The 21,689-nt window shown below is 40.6% G+C and overlaps 1 protein-coding gene across 2 annotated transcripts in view; it reads left to right on the forward strand.

Annotated features, from left to right (window-relative positions):
* The window catches only part of PLPPR1 (phospholipid phosphatase related 1), a 254,231-nt gene that overhangs the window by 193,331 nt on the left and 39,211 nt on the right, over positions 1 to 21,689 (forward strand). For both annotated transcript variants that reach the window (XM_082696793.1, XM_082696794.1), the window contains one exon: positions 18,920 to 19,108. In XM_082696793.1, the coding sequence (XP_082552919.1) occupies positions 18,920 to 19,108 (189 nt within the window). The remainder of the gene's footprint in view (positions 1 to 18,919; positions 19,109 to 21,689) is intronic.

A 21,689-nucleotide genomic window follows, 5' to 3' on the forward strand; every position in this document is an offset into this window, starting at 1 on the left:
GAACCTTTTCAGCTCAACATGCCTGGCTTAAATCAATGCTCTAAATATGTCTTCTAAAGTAATTTCACATTTCATTGAATAAATTTCCAGTGACAAGGCATGCTCAGTCATAAGAACCCTAGTATAATGGCAGAGTATTTAGAGTGCTAAATGATACAGATTATGCATTGTGCCATGTTCAGAAAGTTTCAAAAGGGAACAATTGTTTTCAAAGAAACAAAAATCAATCCAAAAGGATGAAAGTGAGAAAAGAAGGCTTACGTTACTTTGCAGAACCTCCAGTCAAGCATGGATATCCAGAGAGTGACAGTTTTTCATAAGAATCCGGAGATTATGGGCTCTGAGAGCCTTTCTGCTATCATGTGTATTAAAATAATTGTTCCACTAATTCAAATCTCTAAGCAGCTTAATGCCTGTTCTTATCTTCGTTCAATTTAGACAGAACATAACAAAAATGCTGTATCTGTTCAGTTTCTGCTCCTCTAAATGAAACTGTTCAGATCTCTGAGCATATGTGATTGACCACACAGTTGGACATTCCTTTCAAAGACAAGGTGAAGAAAGCCTCTTCCAGGCCAAGGTCAAAATGAGAGGTGGTCTTAAGATAGTAGAGAAGTGGGGGGTATAATAACACCTTCCTAATGGAATGCACTTGAGGACAACTTAACCTGAGACTAGGAGAAGGAATATTTGCTCCACTTAATGCTCTGAATTTAGTAGAATCACCATGATTGTGTCAATTTCCATGCCAAATTCCATGATGGAGTAAAATGGTCAGCTTATAATATTGGAGCCTTACCTGAAGATAAGAAGGTAGTAGCTTTTACTAAAGCTACTGCCTTCCTCCAAGATCAAAGTAAGCCATTGAGGAGCAAATGTCTGGCAATTCTCCATGCTAGATTACTTATGTTCTTCTCTGAAGAAGATACTTTGGAAACAAAGTTCTTTCTTAGGAACGTGGAGTACTTCGCGAGAACACAGGATTCACTCAAGCATGTCCTGAAAACCTGCTGGTATTTATCGGATTTCAGGACCCACTTTGTATACCTGAAAAGGTGGTATTCCTTATGTCATCAGGGGTGGCCTAATTCTAGTCAATTGGTAACAACTATCTGGAGTACCATGTCGAAAATTATTGGAGACCTAACTGGGTTCAACAGGAGAGTCCCAAAAATTACCAGTGCTGTTATCATTGTACAGCATGGCACATTTGATATGTGTTTGTCATTTCTAATTATGATGACTTCAAACTACTTTTTTGTTTCATTTCTTTAAAAACACAATGGAAAAAGAAGCCTGGTTGGGTGTGCGGGATAGGTTTAGGTTTTCTGCACACTGAACAATGAAGGCATTGGTCCTATATTTATCTCATTCTCCGATAGTTTATTAGTGCTAGAGGTCATAAAAATGGTATAGACATTTCTGAGCCACAGATATCCAGCCTAGGAGTACTTGGAGAAGTGGATATCTGGCCCCGAGCTCTAGACAGAGTAGAAGATACACCTTCTGGAATTACAAAAACCAAGAAAAGTTTTTAAAACTTCCAGCTCTCTCCTATCACCTGCTAGATAACAGGCATAGATGCATTTGAGGACTTAATGCTTCCTAGAAATGACTGCTTTTCTTTCTCTCCATCCTTTTTCATGCATAGAATAACAGTAGATAATCAACACATGTTTATCATAATAAAGGTGGAATCCATGCTGCCTAGGGATACCTAGTGCTGAACTGCCGCAACTTAGGAAACAGTTCACCATAAGAAAAAATTTTAAAGGTCACATTCCTACACTAGCACCAAAAGATTCCTATTTTGTTAATTCACAACACAACGTGAAAGAGCTCTGTGTCTCGTCCCTCCTCCATACAGGCCCACTAACCTGCTGCCCAGAACCTTGGAGCTAATTCTGTCGCACCCCTTGTCCTTGTCTGTATTAACACAGTTGAGGAACAAGGACTCCAGGTCCTCTCTCTCGTGCTCCACACAGCTCCACACAACGCTAATTGATCCAGTCTCCCAACATCCTCAACCCCTAAGCTGCTGCCCTAGGAAATGTAAAACTCACACATGTGTCACCACTAAAGTCCTTCACTTTCTTAACCTTGTCTGAACAGTGCCTTCCTCTTACTATGAACTTGGCCTCTTAATTATACTGCTTCCCTAGAGCTCTCCTGGTAGCTTTGCTTTATCTCCCACAGTCTTCGTGCTATTTTACTTGAAGATAGGATAAGTGCTGTCCTTGCTCCTTATTGCCTCTTCTAGACTGTTGCCCTATTCCCCTCAGAAACAACTGGTTTCCCTGTCAAGGGCCTGTGCTCCCATCTAAGACTGATTACTACCAAGGTCACTCTCTTCAATGACAGGCTTGATGGTGCTACTTCCCTGCTCATAACCCTTGGTATTTCCTTTTGAGTCTATGATAAAATGTTAATTTCCTCTGCCTGGAATCTAGCGCTCTCCTCTTTGGAGTTCGTACCTACTTCTTTTATTCTCAGATGGCTAGGGCCCTTGATACACCCAATCCGATAACCCAAAAGGTGAATCTAGTCCCTGGACATGCCTGTGTTAATCAGAACTCCTTGATTACAAATGACAAAAATGAGACTGAGCAAAGAAGGGAACCTACCGGCTTGTGTAACTATAAAGTTCTCTATGTACCAATATAGAAAGGTGGTCAAAACATGTTAAAAGATGGGGCACCTGGGTGGCTCCGTGGGTTAAAGCCTCTGCCTTCGGCTCAGGTCATGTTCTCAGGGTCCTGGGATTGAGTCCTGTGTTGGGCTCTCTGCTCAGCGGGGAGCCTGCTTCCTCCTCTCTCTCTGCCTGCCTCTCTGCCTATTTGTGATCTCTGTCAAATAAATTTTAAAATCTTAAAAAAAAAAATTTTTTTGTGGAACAGCATGTTCCACATGCTTGTAGTTGTGTGTTGTGGAACAGCATGTATAGTGTTGTTCTACTTCATATATTTTTTTAATCTACTTATGAGTGTGTATGTTTATATCCCTGGAGAGAAAGAAAACATCTAAAAGAATAAATACACCTCATATATTAACAGTGATTAATTTCTAGTGGGTAAAACGCTGATGACACATTTTTCAATTTATACCCTTATGTATTAGAGTGTTTTATAATTTTTTAAAGGTTCAGATTTATGCTTGATTAATGGTACCACCATGCTAATGCATAGCCATCACATACCATCCAATATGCAGCCACTAGCCATGGATAGGTATTAAATTTAAATAAATTAAGATGAGATAAAATTTTTAAGTTCTGTTCTTCAGTTGCAGTCACCATATCTCAAGGGTTTGATAGCCACATATCCTTAAGTGGCTAACATATTGGGAGTACAGATATAGAACATTTCCATCAATGCAAAACATTTCTCCATGATGGGAAGCATCTGGTAAGCTAGATGAACCTAGATGCTCACCTGATTGCTTTCACTAGGATAAGTGGCTTCACTGAGATGCAGCCAGAGGGAAGCAGGTGCAGCCCAGTGCACCTGTGTGTGATCTGACAGCCACCAGGAGTTTGAGTGAAGGTCCAAGTCTGTGTTCGTTTATGCAAGATCTTGTAATGTCTTTGGGAGAGGCACTCTGTTAGAGGCAATTTATTCATTAATTTTAAGGGAGACAAGGAAAATCCCTACCCAGTAAGTTTTAAAGGAAAATGAGAATCTCTAAATCTTTTGCCATGTTGAGATTTACCTGTTTTAATTAGAAAGAAAAACAAACTGGTTGATTTAAGAGTGTTTTTCCTTTTCTTCTCATTTGCCTAATTCCCAAGTAACTTAGCACTGCATATGGAGAAAGAAGAATCATGTTCCTTTCTGGTAGGGAAATTAAAATGGTATCTTAATTACTTTGGTTTAAAATTATTTGAAAGCAAACATAGGAAGCTCTACTTTCCTTAGTTGTTTTTTTTTTCCTAGTTGGAATCTTCAATATTTGTTTTACATAATATGCAGGAAATTCAGTGTTAGTGTCTTGTTTCTATTCTGCTTTAACCTCATAAAATCATTTTCCAGTGCCTTTTTTTCCCAAGTAGATCCAGAATTTAAATAACAAACAGGAATTCACAATAATCTTTTTTATTTAAAAAAATAGTGTGATTTTATTTAAGATGTTACAGATTACAGTATGATTTTAACATTTAAGTAGCAACTTATTATATCTCTGCCATCCTTTTAAAACCATGAAAACAAAAAGTCCATGAAAATCTTTTTTTTAGAGCAAAGTAATTATTTGACCAACAACTTTATTTGACCACAGATCTCCTACCTTTCCTCCATCTTTCCAAAGTACTTATTAACACCTTCCATATCAGAGATCACTGTTCAGAGCACATTAATTTATATCAAAAACTTATTTTAACCAATATACTAATAAACCATCCCAAACAGATTCAGGTGATATGTTCCTTGAACAAATGACAGGGTTGCTATGAGTAAAACCAACTATAGAATTTTATCCATTCAGTCAAATGACATCTTTTAAATACCTATTATATCCCTGTGCTAAGCTGGGGCTACCTTTCCCTTAGGACTTCACGGCTTGGTGGCAGAGACACAGGGAAACAGAGGATGACCATGCAGTGTCCTAAGTGTTAGGATCGTATGAGATCTGCACAGGAGCAATCTCATCACACTGCAGAGGTGGTCAAGGAGGACTTCCAGAGCAATTTCAGGAGTTTTTGTGTGGACTGTCCATCCACTTCTGGGTTCTTTATAAAGCCCTCTACACCTAACACCCTACATCAAAGTAGTCCTGATGATGAAAAACATATTCCATGCCTCCATCCCCCAATATAGAAAAGTACAGAATCTGAATCTACCATGAAGACCCATAGAAGCCAATGCTATTATAGAAGGATCCATAATGTCTGGGCAAATTTCTTTTGTTGGGCTTAAATCCTACCCTATTTTCCTGAGATTAAATGGATTCTGTTGTTGAAGCCCCTAAGTAAGTCACCTTTACTTGAAACATCATACATTAGGATTTTGATGTTATTATGGTACGGATAGACCAAAGGAAGTAAGAAAAAAGTCCTCTTTTTTTCTTAAGAGGAGGTCCAAGACTCAAGATGATTAGTTAGGACAAATTAGAAAGCTATTCTCTAGGCCGAATGTCAACCAGTCTCCCCAAGGCCAAGTCCGTGCTTACTGAGAAAGCAAAGGCTGCCATGATGGTGATTCAGATACTGGGTGCGTGCATACACCTGTGACACCAGGTTTTGCTCCTACAGTGGCTATGCCTGCTGATCAAGTCCATATCTCTTTTACCAAAAACTTCTGTTGATTATTAATGAGAGAAGTATTAAAGATGGCAAGAAAATTACTTTTCCTTTTGAAATTATAGTATGAGTGTAGTTTATTCAGTTGGCTCTTTAAAAATTAAGAAGTTCTCATCCTCACAGATTAATAAGATTTTCTTCCCCTACTTCCACTCACACTCCCTTAGTATTAGGGAATACTAATAACTGAATAAGTATTAGACATACTTATTCAGTTAATAAGTCTGCTTCATGTGCTCGACCATCAGAAATGACCTAAGCCTTCATTCCGTTGAGAAGGGCTCACTTTATTGATGCTTGAACAATCATATTTCCAAAGATTTTCTTCAGTGTTTTTGACTGTAGTAGAAAGCACATGAAAGACTCTTATAATTTCTTCTCAATTCTGCACCATTCTCCCCTTCCCCCACAAGAAGAAAGTAATGCCTTCAGTATCTAAAGACTGGCATTCTAATAGACCACTTCTTATTCTTGTAGCTTACCCAGTGGTGCTCATTCCTATAATGAAGTCAGGAACTGAGACTGTTGAATCCAAAAATATTTGTGGCCTTGGAGCAGAAGCTCCATTCCTTTCACAACAGGGTAGGTTGTTTTGGCCCTGACTCTTTGGAGTCCTATAACTCCAAACTCCATAACTTTCCCATAACAGAAAACCAATTGCTCTATGGGAAGCCATAAACAAAATTTTTAATAAGGATTAACGTGAATCCTATGAAACTCAGGAGGCATAGACTGGCCTCAGCATAAACTAAAATAAGAAACTAAAAAACCTGTTTTTCAAAAAGCTTGAGTAGAAGTGAAATATACATTTATCCATGTTAAGCCTCAAAGGAATAACTAAAATATCTGTTTTTTTCTGGCTTGAGATAAAATCACAAATTGATTTGGTTACTCTGTTCATTTCATGTCAGTCAGAAGAATCTCTACACTTATATTTAATTCAAGAGCAATTACTTAATTAAAATTAGAAATCAAATTAATTACTCCAGAGTAAATATATGCAATCTATTAAATAAACAACATATTTCAATTTTAGGGCCCATAGGAGGAAAATACTTAGAGGACCCTGGTGTGGAGAAGCTCAGGAACTTCTGCCTTAGCAGAAGAAAGGCAGCTCCAGGTTCTGGGGTTTATGAAGGAGATTCAGTGAAAGCAAAAAGCTTCAATTCTGTTCATCTGCTAGAACATCCCCCATGGGGCTGACCTGTTCATAGTGGTTCCTAGAGAACTTCCCCCTTATTTTACTTTTCTGTGCTATGTAACAAATTGCCACACACATAGCCACTTAAAAGCACACGAATTTATCTCGTGCTTTCTGTGGGTTAGAGTCTGTGTGTGAGTTTAGTAGGGGGTCTTCTGCTCAGTATTTTATTAGGTGGAAGTCAAGGTGTCAGCAGGGACTGTAATCTCATCTGAGGCCTATGGTCTTCTTTCAGGCTCACTAGTTGCTGGCAGAATTCAGTTCCTGTAGGACTGAGACCTTCAGTCCCTAGAGTCAGCCCATCATTCCTGGCTACGTGGTCCTCTCCACAATATGGTAGTTTGCCAACAAGGTGTTTCTACTGCTTCAAATCTCATAATTGCATTTAAAGGTCTCAAGTGATTAGTAGGTCAGGTCTTCCCAGGATAATCTCTCTCTTTTATTAACCTAAAGTTAATAATCAGGGACCTTAATCATATCATTATAGTTCCTACACCTTTGCTACGTAATATACTGTAATCAAGGAATGGCATTCCTATTCATAGGTCTTACCCACACCAAAGAGGATCATACCAAGCATGAACACTAGGGGGCAGAAGTCTCAGCAGAATTCTGCCTGCTGCAATAAAATGAAGAGAAAGAAGAGTGAGGATTGATCTTGGTTCAGCCTCTCCCAGGCTTAAAGTCACCATCCTTGGGCATAAAGCAGAATTAGGCTGTGGGCATAAGTATGATCAAACTGAAGGAAATCTCAATAATATAAGCATTTGTACCCCTTAAGCCTAGTTTTGACTGTTTATCTCTTATATTGGCCTGATTTATTTTTGCTGACTTAATCATTTATTATATATTTGCATAGTATGTCTAATATTATAAGGTCCTTTATATATTGGATAATCCTTTGCCATCTGCAAAGAGCTTCTCCAGGTCTTCTCATTTGATCCCATTTCTCATGTTTTCTCATTCCCATTAGGGTATTTCCCCTCATGCGGGTCAGAGGATTAGAGAATCTAGAGCCATGCATCTAGGACTACAAAGTCAGTGACAACAAACACCAAACGTTAGGTCTTCATCTCCAAATTATGGTCCCTGCTCCTTTTTGATCCTCTTTTGTATCATGAGGATATGATGGCTTCCAGTGCCACCTCCCTTTGGTTCTCAACTGAGAAGAGGTTGAACATAGTTTCTGTCTCCTTTCTCCAATCTTCTGTGTCATCTTTGAGAACTAAGCAGACCAAGATTTTGTTTGCCTACCCTTCTCCTACAGGACTGTAGGCCCCCTGCATATTGATATGCTGGGTAACAGTTTAAATTTTGTTGAGTTTCTGATTGGCCAGTTGATTTTATGTAACTCTTTATATATTAGGTTTTCCAGACAACAGGTTCTGTTGTTTATTCTGTTTTGGGAAGGCTGAGGAGAGCCAAGAACTCCCCTTTTATCAGCAAGTACCTTGTAAGCCATGAGTTAAAACAGTATTTTTTACATATATTACTTTTCACATTTAAGTGTTTTATATCATTACGATATCCATTTTACATATGAGGGAACTGAGATTCAGAGAGATTTTATATAATACCTGAAGCCATACAGGTAGCAAATGTGCATTTAGTACTACATCTGAGTCTTTAAGCTCCAAAGGCCATAGACTTCTGTAATACCATATAACTAACTAGGACATCACTGATGACACAATCCTTCCCTGTCTCATTCTGTGTCTGTCATAGTCAATATTCTCTTCTTGATTTCATCATAACATCCACCCACCCTCCCTTCCATCCCTCCACACATTTATCCTTCCATCCGTCCACCCATCCATCTGCCCTCCAATTAGAACAACTAACCAGTGTTAAACACCTGTCATTGGGCCACTTGCTCCTATCCTGGTAAAATGAAGAACTCCTTCCTTCCTACATTCCTACCACTAGCTGACAGATTTAGCCCATGGTTGGTACTCAGTAGTTGTCTGCTGACTTACAATGCTTCTGCTGAGAAGCTTGAGACTAGCACTCAAATCAACTTAGTTCACTTTAACAAAGGAGGCAGTAGGACTGTAGAGTTTTACACCATAGAGACCATTTATACACTGCTTCCATCTACCTCTTACCTACTTCTCTTAAGTAGGTAATAAATAAAATGCAGATCAAAGTCATCCAGAACTTTCTCCTCGAAGCCTTCTCTTGACTCCTCAGGTCATCACTCTCACTTACTTACACATTTCACATCACTGAATTTTGGCCTCCTCCCCGCCCCCCACCCCCGCCACCCCAACCCAGAGGCCTGAGGCAGCCTGGGGAAGTGCAGGGCCAGTAAAGGGCAAGGTTGGTGAGCTCCTCGGGCCAGAGTCCTGAGCCTTCCCCTCCACCAGCCCCTGGAGTCATTCAAAGCCTTGCTGGAGAACTTCACATTCATCGCTAATGAATGTTCTCAAATGACAAAATCATTTTGAATTTTTATTCCGCTTTCTCTGATATTAGCTGTGCTTGCCAATTTTGTGTTGTTATACTCATCCGTGTCATTGAATTTTTAAAAATCCCTAATGGCAGAAGATCAAAGAGAAAATTCTGTGGCCCAATTTAGCTTAACTTAGACTTAATAATTATCCTTTCCTTAGTGTAATTGTGTATCGACCGAGAATATTATACACTTGACATTTCTCCATACTATTCACCAATAAATAACAAATTTGATGCTAGAGGATAGAAATGGGGGGGACAAAAAGACAAGACTGTTATATTTATATCTGTTCTTTAAAGAGTCGCCAGGCAGGAAGGCCTAAGCCGCCCGGACTGAGAGGAAGACCTCTGTATTTTCTCCTAACTGAGGAGTAATGCCTGATGAGGTTTACTGGCTTGTTCTCTAGTCAAATGATAAACTTTTTCTCTCCATTACCAAAACCTGAGTAGGACAAAGCCTAAGGTGTACGACAGAGAGAAAATTGCTTAATTTACCTGAAATAGCTATCACTGAAGATTTGGGAGGAGTAGCAAGACACAATCATATGTGTCTTAGGATCATAACTCTTTAGCAGCAAAGTAGGTGATGGCACGAAGGGGCTGAGATCCCAAAGGCAACATGAGCAGGTGGGACAAGATTTCAGAAGTATACTTGGCAGAGTATGGGATCCTGAATAAGAACATGGCAGCTGGCAGAACAAAAATACGACAAATAGGAGGGGCAGTGTGGTCAGAGAGAACCGACAACTCACCAGGGATGGCATGAGGAGGAGTGAAAAGGGTGAAGGAAGAATGGTCTGGAATGACATTGAGAATTCCAATGCGGGTGACTGAGAAGGTATTGATTAGATTTACCAGGATAGAGAAACTCAAGAAAAGTGGCAGGTGAAGGGGAGGAGAAATGCCAAACTCCAAACGACATTTGGACTATCTGTGGACCACAAGGTTGGTGGTCAGGGGAGTGTGCAGGGGGTCCAAGAGTGGTGATAGGAAGGGTCGACAGAATCAATATAAGAGTAGAATCCAAGGAGGGGCGCCTGAGTGGCTCCGTGGGGTAAAGCCTCTGCCTTCGGCTCAGGTCATGATCCCAGGGTCCTGGGATTGAGCCCCACATCAGGCTCTCTGCTCGGCAGGGGGCCTGCTCCCGCCCCCCCACCTGCTTCTCTGTCTACTTGTGATCTCTGTCTGTCAAATAAATAAATAAAGAGTAGAATCCATAGAAAGACATGTGGTCTCCCAAGAAGAGAGCAGGGAGAGGAGGGGCAAGGATAAATCCTAGGAAGGTACTACTGTTTATCAACCAAGCACAGTAAAAAGGAAGTAAAAGCAGTCCAGGAAAAAAATGGTCAGAGGCAGGAGAAAGTAGTGGTTTTAAATACTAAGAAAGGAAAAAGGTGGTTATGGGGGGGAGGGCTCAGGTAACCCCCATCTTACCCCAAAGCCATGTAAAAAAGCATTGAAAAGAACAAGCATGTTGTATGAAAGTGAGTCACTGTATCGTACACATGAGACTAATATACCGTATGTTAACTAACTGGAGTTTAAATAAAAACTCTTTTAAAAAAGGAAAGAACAGGGCCGCCTGGGTGGCTCAGTGGGTTAAGCCGCTGCCTTCGGCTCAGGTCATGATCTCAGGGACCTGGGATCGAGCCCCGCATCAGGCTCTCTGCTCAGTGGGGAGCCTGCTTCCCTCTCTCTCTCTGCCTGCCTCTCTGTCTACTTGTGATCTCTCTCTGTCAAATAAATAAATAAAATATAATAAATAAATAAATAAGGAAAGAACAAACCTATAGCACTCAAAGAACAAGAGAAAGGATTAAACACTTACCATGTGCTAAGCATTTTACAGACATTATCTCATTATGCTAACTCAGGTTTGAAGTATAAAAGAATGGTTACATGGCACCAGAGGTTCAAATCCTGACTCCACCATTCACTAGGTCTGTGAGCTTTAATTATTTTTCTTCCTTTTTTTTTTTTAATTTTCTCATCTTTTAATGAGGGTAACCCAGTATCCTACGGTGAGGTATGAGTATAATGTAAATAAATGCATTTCAAGTTATATAGCTTGTTATGTGGCTAATCAATGAGTCTTTACTATCCTTTATTTGGGATTGCCTCTGTAATATCTGTCGCCGCCACAGAAAGCCCCAGAGATTATGTCTGTTTGGTTAACAGTTTTATTATTGGTGATTCAATTTTGTTAGCAGGTGAATGCCCCCAATGCCTGCACATAGTAGGCACTCAATAAATATTAGTTGAATGACTGAACAATCTCATTTCATCCACATATTCTTGCCTATGGGTATACCTTTGTTCTTGTTAAAGAAGGGAGGCGAGTTCTCCTACATACACTGATCTATTATTGTAAGTTTTCCAGATTTCACAAGAGAATGTTATTCTTAACCACAGCTTAATTGCCTATTAATTAAAAGACACAGGTCTGAGGAGGGAAATGGAGAATTATTAATCAAAAGGCATAGTTTCAGTTTCAGTTAAGTAAGTTGAATAAGCTAAAAAAAAATCTGAGGTACATTGCACCTGTGACCAGTAATACCATATAGTATGCTTATGTATTTGTCAAGGGGGTTGATCTCATCTTGTGTTCTTACCACAGTAAAATAAATTTTTCAAAAACTGTCTCAGAAAATATGATTTATAAAGGGCAAATAAGGATCAAATATACTGACAAAGGAGAATTAACTAATGGCTTAATAATTTTATTTTTACCCCTTCATATCTTGAGAGATAGTATTGTTTGCAAATAACAAACTGAGAATAGTTACATGGCTCTTAAAAACTTGTATGTGTAGAAATACAATATTTATCAAGAAGCATTATTTTGTAGATGGAAAAACTATCGGATTATTCAGTCCTGGCTAATGTGATGATTTTATATTCTCTTACATACTTTGGTGCATGTGGTATTTGTTGCTTATCAGAAAAAAATTTATATTCTACTCAAGTTTTAATTTAAAAAATAGCTAACAGTTGTTGAGTACCTGATAAGTGGTTTCGATATCCTAAATCATCATATAGTTCTCATACCATTCCAATGAGAATTCATTTCTCATGTAAGGAGTTACCCATTTCACAGGTGAGGAAAGTAAGGAATAGATAGGTTATGTAATTGATTCAAAGTCATACAGTGATAATTAGTGGATTTGGGATTTGAACCTGTGTGTATTAGTCACTTATATGTATAAGGAACTTGCACACTATGAGATAAGTATCAAATAAAATAATGCCTCATTGAAGGATTTTTGTTTTACTCTCAGTAAGAAATAATTTCATACTATATTATACACACTTCCTCTGCCTGTATGTTATATACTAAACATATTTCACATAAAAAACTTGCTCTTACTATGTGTGAAACTCTCTGATATATGCAATTCTATTCTGTTCTCTTCCACTAAAAGAATTCTAGTTGAACTCTGATGTTGTGTACATGCGTTTCATAACTCAATAATGGTTTCAGACCTGCAGTTTGGAAAACCACCATACTAAGGGACATATTAAGAGTCAATGATAGTAAATGAGTATAATAATAAGTAGAGATACCGTTTACTAAGCATTTACTATGTCCCGAAATAGGGTTGTTGATGTTTATGTATAATATCCTCAATTCTCATTACAACTTTGAAAAGTAGCTCAAACTTTTCTCATGTAAGAACTGGGACGTGGAGAAGTTAAGGGACTTGTCCTACAGAGATGAGCCTGATTAAAGTTCTTCCACTAGTCTAGTAATAACATGTAAGTATATTCAACAATTAAATCAGTAAAAAAAATACAGGTCTGTATTTCACTAGCAGGTTACTTACTAGAAAATAGTCTCTAATTGACTGCCACCTAATAGTTTCTTAAAAATCTAAGCCGAGAGAAACAATACCTGGGAAGAAGTATTTGAAGTATATATAGTCTGGCTCATTCTTCCTAGTCAGACAATGCTTTAAATACACAGTTAATGTACAGTTTACTATACCATTCTTGTGCTACCCCATTTTTCAAATGGAGAAACTGAAGCACAAGATTTTAAATCCCATGCCTAATAAGCAGCAGAGTGAATTTCCAACTCAGGAAATGTGTCCCACACTCTAAGCCTTTCATCGTGCTATCTCTCTAGTTCAACCTAGACTGACCGTAATACCCGCCTCCTCAAGTCTGTCCCACAGTATTGCTTTTGTGCATTTTGCTTTGATGTGATGTTATCAGCCTATGTTAAGAATTGACAGGGGAAGGGACTCGTGGGTGGCTCAGTCAGTTAAGCCTCTTGACTCTTGATTTCGCGCTCAGGTCGTGGTCTTGGGGCCGTGAGGTTGGTGCCACATCAGGCTTTGAGCTCAGGAGGGGTATCTGCTTGAGATCCCCTCTCTCTCCTTCTGCCCCTCCCCATACTCTCACGCCCCCCAATAAATAAATACATCTTAAAAAAAAAATTGACATGGAGTCCCATATGATGAAAAACAGCACCATCGTATTCCACATTGAGCCCTTCTTTATCAGACTTTTTATAAGAACCTAGGAAGAATTCCAGTCCAGTTACTATATTAGAAAGATTCTACTTATCTTTATCCATTGGTTAGTTTTATCTTACAGATACTGTGAAATGTGCAACTGACCAGCATTTCCCTATTGTGTTGACTATTAGAAAACTTTTACTCCAGGTTGGAATTCTGTCTCCTTACTTATGTCCTTTCTTCTTTTGTTCCAAATTCTCACCAATGCTCACTTACTTTATTTAATGGAGGTTGTTAAAACTCCTTTTTGGAACAAAATGAGAATATACAAACATGCCTCATTGCATATTTATGAGTTATTTATTAACTTTCCTACAAATAAGGAAACTGACACTAGGAAACATTTGAATAAACCACTCAAGTTGGTAGTATCCAGTCTACCACTCAATGTCATGCTGACATATTTGTGACCTGATTTTCCGCAGGCCACAAAAGTTTGGGGAGAGAAATGCATCATATTTAGTCATCATCCTGGGTCCACCCCATGAGTTGTGTGACATTATACAAGTCATGTAGTCTCTCTGTGCCTCTATTTCATCACCTGAAAAATGGAAATAATAATATACCTGCCATGCAGGGTCATTGGGCAGAAGCAGAGTTAATGTATGTAAAGTTTTTAGAGAGTACCTGGGATGTATGCATCATATATATCCTGACCCTTATTGGCACCATCTCTTCCTCCTCTTTCTTGGCTCTTTCCTCTGTTGTTTATGTGGAGAACTTCCAACTCCTCTCAGAGGGTCACACTTACTTCTAAAGGTGCCCCTGGAGGTCTCACAACAGCTCATGATCCATTTTCTTATGTTTTCCCTCCTGCTTACGACCTTGGTTCACACTTCCATTAGCACCCTACCTGTGGGTTTCCCACCCCAGCCCTTGTGTGCAGCTACAGACACTCGTGCTTAGCTGGCTCTATCTTAATATGAAAAGCATGCAAGTCCTTCATGTGTATGATTTCCGGAAGTCCTCACTAAGACATCACCTCTGCATCACAACCACACTGAATCTTACTATCTAAGCTCTGATACAGTTCGCCTTCTGCTGAGTTTCTTTTATCCCTGCTGACTTTGAACTGATCATATACCCCTGGGGCTTAGTTCAAACCAGTCTCCTAAACAGACCCCATGCTGTCCTCTCCATCCCCTTTACTCCCTTCTCTTCCATCCTTCAGCCCTTTACCTATTCTTCTGTCAACTCCCTCCCTACCAGTTCACAGGCAGCCATGTATGAACCCCAGCTGGGGATCAGCTGACACCCTCCTACAGATCTACCAACCATCGCCTGGTTCTTGTGTTGATGAGCACTCCCCAGCCGGATCACAAATTCTGCATCTTCACAGCACTTAGTTTGGGACTGAACACAGAGGCAGTTACCACAACCAGTTGTTGTTGTCTGATTAATTTGCAGTGGGCTTGATAGTTGCTGGCAAAACCAGAATGAGAAAACCCTTTGGGGAGGAAAACATTCATTGCCTCAGGCAGAGTGACCTAGCACACCAGTTAGTTTGGGATGATCTCAGTTTGAGTACTGAAAGGTCCCATGTTCCAGGAACCCCTCAGTCTTGAGCAAACAGAGATAGTTCATCACCTAGACTGGGCTTCCCAGTTTCACATATGCCCCTAACACTCCAGACCAGATACCAGTCCTCTCATGTCTGCTTCCAGGCTCCTGGATGAGTGCACACACGTGTCCACACACACACATTCTCGTATTCACTTGCTGTCGTGAGTCATACCATCATTACCCATTCCCCCACTCTTTGAGCTTATATCAAGTCATATAAATTAATGTCCACAATTGCTCCAGACTTTACAGACCCAAGGAAAGTGTACTGTCATCTCCGCCCTTTCCCTCAGCTTTGTGACCGCCCCCATTATCACTCATTGTGACCTTCACTTTTCTCTCATCACTGGAGGGTAGTGATCTCAACCCTGAGAGGCACAATTTTGGATATTGCTGGCTTCTGCCTTCTGAATCCTTGTGGAACAGTCGGGATTTAATGTGTTTTTATATACCAGATTGTCATTCTTAGGAAGTGAAGCTGAGGAAAAACCGTGGTACATAAGGCCCTTCCCCCCGCCCCAACAGCCATAATTGCTCCTTTCACACGGGTATCATCAACCCTCCACTAGCGCTTGGGTCCGGCACAGCCTCACCATCTGCTCATGTGACACCAACATTATGGCCTCCCTCCATGCATCTCTAAATGGCGCTGGAGAAGGCAACAGAGATGGCAAGTGTGCCAGCTGGCACTAACGACACAGACCTAGACAGTGATGGATCACGGCCCAGGACCGAGAGGAAGGAGGGAGGACTCTGATGGCTAATCGTGCGTTGTCATCAGAGTGGCAAGGCGGACCTCTTCTGCTCATGGAAGCAGAACCACTGCAGTGTTTCTGTTCCTGCAGTAAATGCAAAGCTGCTTTTTAATCTGTGGTCCCAAGAGAATGTTCCATAGAAAAGAAACCTAGAAATCAAGATCTGAATCATTCTGGCTTTGCTTCTGTACGTGTCTAACTGGCATTACAGGAGACTCTCCAGGGAGTTTGAGCATTACTTGAAGACGGCAGGCAGGAGTTTCTGGCTGATCAGGGAGAATGATCAGGGTCAGTAGACTTATGCTTCCGGGTCAGTTCTGTCCACCAGGCTGCACAAGTTCCCACGTTCCCATACCACCCTGAGTCTCCGAGGCTCTCTGTTCCTTAATGCCCCGCAACTGACTAATTCACGCATTCATTCCATTCTCTTTCAGTGCTGCTTCCAGGATTGAACTGACCAGGCAGCTGTTCGAGATTTATTCTATAGATTTCAAATTTAGGCATACTGGCCTTGGCTTTTTTGTTGGCATTAGTGTTGATTTTGATGTATTTGAAGTTAAGATGGTTCTATGTTCTAAAAGTTTCTAGCCTACGTTTTTCTAGTGAGTCTTTTTACCTGTGTACATTTTTGCTTTTGTGGACTTCACTTTCATCCCGCCCATTTTAAAATGAAAGTGGTAGCACAGGGGTGTCCAGGAAAATCTGATACTTGTCCTCTGTGGAGGAAGCTAGATGCCATTTTTGTTTTTTTTTTCTTCAAAAGCTCCTGTAGATCCCGCCTGTTCTCCAAGTAGCTGTTTCCTGCCTGTTTTCCAAGTAGTTGTTTCCCAAGGGCTGATGAAGCCACGGGACAGAAATATGTTTCCAGCCACAAGGAGGAGATGTCTAGAAATCCCAGATCAGGCCTGTGCAGGAGACACAGACAGCCGTAGAGGGAAAGCCCCCCAAACTGTGGGCATCATAGTGTTTCCTCAGCTCCGAAACATTCAGGTCACCTGACTAGGCTCCTTCCCATTAGGTCAGCTCAGTTGACCAGTGAAACAAGAAAGGAAGAGAAACTTCATGACCGCGACGAGATCTACTAGCTTCCAGCAGGAGCACCCATTAGCAGGGGCAGCTTTGGAGCACCTCTCTCTCATACTTACCCATATCTCCTCTCTGGGGCTCAAAGAAAAGAAAGCAGAGAGGGCTGACCCGAGCCCTGGTGATTTACACGTGGCAAATTCACCCAGAAATACCGTCAGGCACGGAGAAACACACGGGAGTATCCAGAGATGACTAGATGGTCAGAAGTTGTGACAGAAGGTCCACTGGGGGAGAGAGGAAGGAAAGGCCAGAGAGCAGAATATAGCCCTTGTAGAACCAGAGATAAGTCGTGTCTGAAGGGCGGTGCATGGGAAGTATGGTTTGTGACCTACCTGGAAATCAAGAAAGGAGGCAATGGTTGAGATCAAGGACAAAGACCCTTCTAGCAGAATTGTTAGGAGTTCACGTTTAAGACACACTACAGCTCAAAGCTCCTGAATGCTTTCAGCTGTAACGAGGAGGCACTGCAGGGATAAGATCACAAGTAGAGGCTGTGTCGGGTTTCAGAGAGTGTCCAGAGTATAGAGCTTCTCTGTAATGCTGGGACTAAAGAAATGGATAGGAAACAGGTAAAAAAGAAGCCTCTCTGCACTAGAGTTGAGCCTCTGCTCCCCCCCATAACTCTGCAGGCTTTTGTGGAGGGTGAAATTTTGATCCCATGATACAGGTGGGGTTTTTTTGGGGGGGGAGGTTGTTTTGTTTTGTTTTTTTCTCCTGGGGATCAGAAAAATGTGGGTTTCTAGTCCCAGACTTACACTAACTATCTATGTCATGACATTGGGTTAGTCATTCCAAGGCTGGCATAAGAACTTCTTACTTTTTAGCCTTCCTAAACCCTTCTTTTCTCCTCATTGCCCCATATGTACTTCCAAACAAAAAAAATTTTAAGCCATAAACGATGTACAAAGACATCCTCCCAAGATCTGATTTTTTTTTCCGTAATGATTACTTTGATACTTAAAAAAAAAAAAAAAAATCAACACTTAAAAAAATTTTTTCCCCTCCATTTTAGTTTCCCTGCTTTGCTGATTCTCAACCTAAGTACCTATTTAGATAACCTGTTGGATAATTTAGCAGTGCTCAGTTCCCCTTGCTGGGCCTCTGCCTTCTCATCTAGGAATTAAAGGTTTAGATGGGAAGATCTCCAGAACCTCTTCCAGCTTAATTTTCTGTAATTTCATAACCTCAAAAACCTGTCTCCTATCTACCTTTATCACCATCTTATTTGGCATTTTAGTGTTTCTAAATATGAATAAGAAAACTAATGTTGACTTTTTCATATTCCCTCAACTTCTCATACCCAAAAGCTACATCTAAACCTCAGTGAGTACCTGGGACATTTGTGAGTCGAAATGAAAGGTTAAGTGTGTCCCCTTTTATATCTAAACCTTATGAAGGATCTGTGTCTATGATAAGATGTTACCAGGAAAGCCCTGCATTTACTGGTGGAAAGCATTTTGGAATAAAGGCACCTTTTTGGAGAAGGTGACAGCTGTGCCTGGTCTAGGATTCTTGGACCATGTGTTCGGCTAGTAATTTAGGGTGTGGTTCTAGGCTTTTAACGTTTCTAGGCTTCAGCTTTCCTGTTTGTTCATTCATTCATGATTTACCTGCCTCTAATATTTTGTAAGAAGGTAAGTCTATCTCTAATACTTTACAAAATTTCTCACATCTACATCTTGCCAGTTCTTATGCCACTGCCCCTTGACTTTTCACCACTGTCCCGATTGGAAATACTGCCTTGGCTCCCAAGCATCCTCTGAGAGGGTGGCCAGCAGAAGCGGGGTCTCCCTCCAAGCCTTGCCGTGGTCTGCCTTTCCGATGGGAGCTGTTCATTATTTTCTGGAAGGTTTCTATAACAGATGTTACGAGGCAGACAAGCAAGCACACACTCCCCGAGCCCAGAGCGTGCTGAGGCAGGCACGCACACACTTGCCAATACCAAAAGGAGGAGAGCGGCTGGGGTGATGGAGGGAGTGTGTTCTGCGGGGCGAGCGCTGCTCCGAAGTCCTGCTAATGTCTCTGTGTGGCCATGCTGTATTTTCAGCTTGTCATCATGGCTGGGACAGTGCTGCTTGCCTACTACTTCGAATGCACTGACACTTTTCAGGTGCATATCCAAGGATTCTTCTGTCAGGACGGAGACTTAATGAAGCCTTACCCGGGGACAGAGGAAGAAAGCTTCATCACCCCTCTGGTGCTCTATTGTGTGCTGGCTGCCACCCCAACTGCTATTGTAAGTACAGAATACACTTCCTTCACTACTGTCAGATCCGAAATAATATTTCCTGTCTTCCTTTTCTCCTTTTTCCTCCCTTCCTGGGCATTCACCCAGCCTTACTGGGGTGTTCTGTTCCAGCCAAAGCCTTGAATGTAACTCTGCATTAAAAAAAAAAAAAAAATCTTATTAAAATAGGCCTTGTCTTTTATAGGTGGCTTTTGTTTTTGGCGTCTGAATGTATATAAATATATGCATTTTGTAAGTAAGTGGGAATGTTCTAAATCAACAGGCTTGATTGGCTAGTACTTTAGTGAAGAGTAGCTGCTGTGCTCTGGGGGGGGGGGGGGATATGCTGTGGGTGGTATTCAAGAGAGGTCTCGAATGTAAATGCTGGCGCTGATTTAAAGACTCAGATCGGAGTGGAACAGATTCCCCAGGGCCTTCGTCTCCTGCTGTTCTGATTGAACTTCCAGACTGGGCTGTCGCTTGACCTGAAGTTTGCTGTGATTCCTCCTTGGTGACTCTGGCTGTGTTCACATTACATCACGTTCAATTCAGCTACAACTTTACCTTCATTTATTTCATTCTTCTCTCTCAGGAGGCAAAAGAATTGGCTGGACCCTTCTCAGAAGAAACTGTTTCAAAAGCCTAAACTCAATAGATCTGTGTTATCCCGTAAAGGGCTTGAACCCTTAGACATTTTAATTTCAATTTTAAAAATGACTTTGTGAGTGTTTTAAGATAAACCTTTCTGTGTCTGAACAGGCTACAAGGTCAGATTGGTTGGGATGTAATCTCTGCTGTCATTTCCCCGTATCTCTTCTAAGAGCTGCCTCCCCCCAGCTCTGACCCCTTCTCCTCCCTACCCTCTTCCTCTCCCCTCTTTTGGTAATAAAAATATTGACTGCCATGCTGAGAAATATTCCGATGGCTCAGACATGCAGTTCAAGTTTTTTCTATGTCCATGTTTTGCTTGCTTTAAGATGAGTAATGGAATAGAATGTTGAGGAGAAAGAATATGGGCATAATGAGTCATAGTACTTTAATTTCATTTTGATCATTGATCCTTGGCTCTACAAGCCCCCCCCCCACCCCACCCCGCCATGCCTTTAAATGATAAGACGATGCTGTAGCAATTAAGGTCAGCTGTGATAAAACTGCGGTGTGTTGCGGTAGTTAAAAATACAAGCTCTGCCGAATAACACACCTGGATTCCCATCCTGTCTATGTGACTTTCGGTGAGTCACTCTGTTGCCCCCTCTCCCCCCACCATAAAACAGGGATAACAGGACTCCCTACTTCATGGAGCTCTCATGAGATTTTAATAAGACGGTTCGTACAAATAACTCCGCACAGTGTCTGGCATGTACTAAGTGTTTAGAAGTAGGGGAACAAAGAACCTGGCTAGAAACTGTTTTTCACCCTCTTCAGGATCACAGACCAACTTCCTGTACCTGAAGAGAATGAGATTCCACTTAAAAACCCAGGAACAGCAATAGATTTATTCCGGAATCATGTCCTGATGTCTTTTTGTCTCAGAAGCGTATCATTTTCTTATGTATTCAGACATCTCTCTGAGTGATATGTTGACTTACTAATGTATTTTCCTCTCTTCTTCCTAGTCCCAGGATATATATCATTGCCTAGGTTCTCCTGTAATTACTTAGTGGAATTAGAGAGTTTTTTTCCATCCAAAAAAAAAAAAAACAAAAAAACCTAAATAAAGCAAGGGAAACTGATTAGGAAAAATTAGGGCCAAAAAAAAAAAAAAAATAGTGAATCAGAAAAAAATAGAATTAACAAATAAAATCAGGAGCTGATTCTTTGAAAAGTAAAATGTTCAACCCCCTAGATAGTCTAATATAAGAAAAGCAGAAGTAAAAAAAAAGTTAAAACATATACATATATATGTATAAGCAAAAATACATGAACCTTTAAAAGTCTATATTGTATTTACAGGGCAGCTGGGTGGCTCATGCAGTTAAGCGTTTGTCTTTGGCTCAGGTCATGATCCCAGAGACCTGGGTTCAAGTCCCACATCAGGCTCCCTTCTCAGTGGGGAGTCTGCTGCTCCCTCTGCCCCTCCCTGGCTCATGTGCATTCTCTCTTGCTCGATCACTCACTCTCTCTCTCAGATACATAAAACCTTAAAAAAATAAATTGTATTTACAAGTCTCTGCCAGTAAATGCTTTCTTCTCAATAAAACTGGTAATATTTTATGAAAAGATAATTTACTAACAATGCCCTAAAAAGATGTAGAAAAGCGAAATAGTGAATAAAAACAGAATAAATTTTTAAACATATCTAAAATTTATCTCGTAAAATGGTACTGAGGACATGTAGCTGTAAAAATTCCTTCAAACTCTCAAGGAATAGAAAATCCATAATTCTATAAAATGTCCCAGAGCCTAAAAACAAATGGAAGGCTTTTTAGTGCACATTACAAAGCAAGAAAAATATGGATTTTAAACACTTAAAAAGTCTGCATGCACACCCACAAAATCACTCGGTAGCAAAAACAATCTCCCTTACGAAAGTTGATGCAAGCATATAGAAAAGGATTGATACACTTGTCTACCTAAAAATAAGCATTTC

The sequence above is a fragment of the Mustela nivalis genome, assembly GCF_964662115.1.
Source record: "Mustela nivalis genome assembly, chromosome: 13".
In the NCBI taxonomy this organism is placed as follows: Eukaryota; Metazoa; Chordata; class Mammalia; order Carnivora; family Mustelidae; genus Mustela; species Mustela nivalis.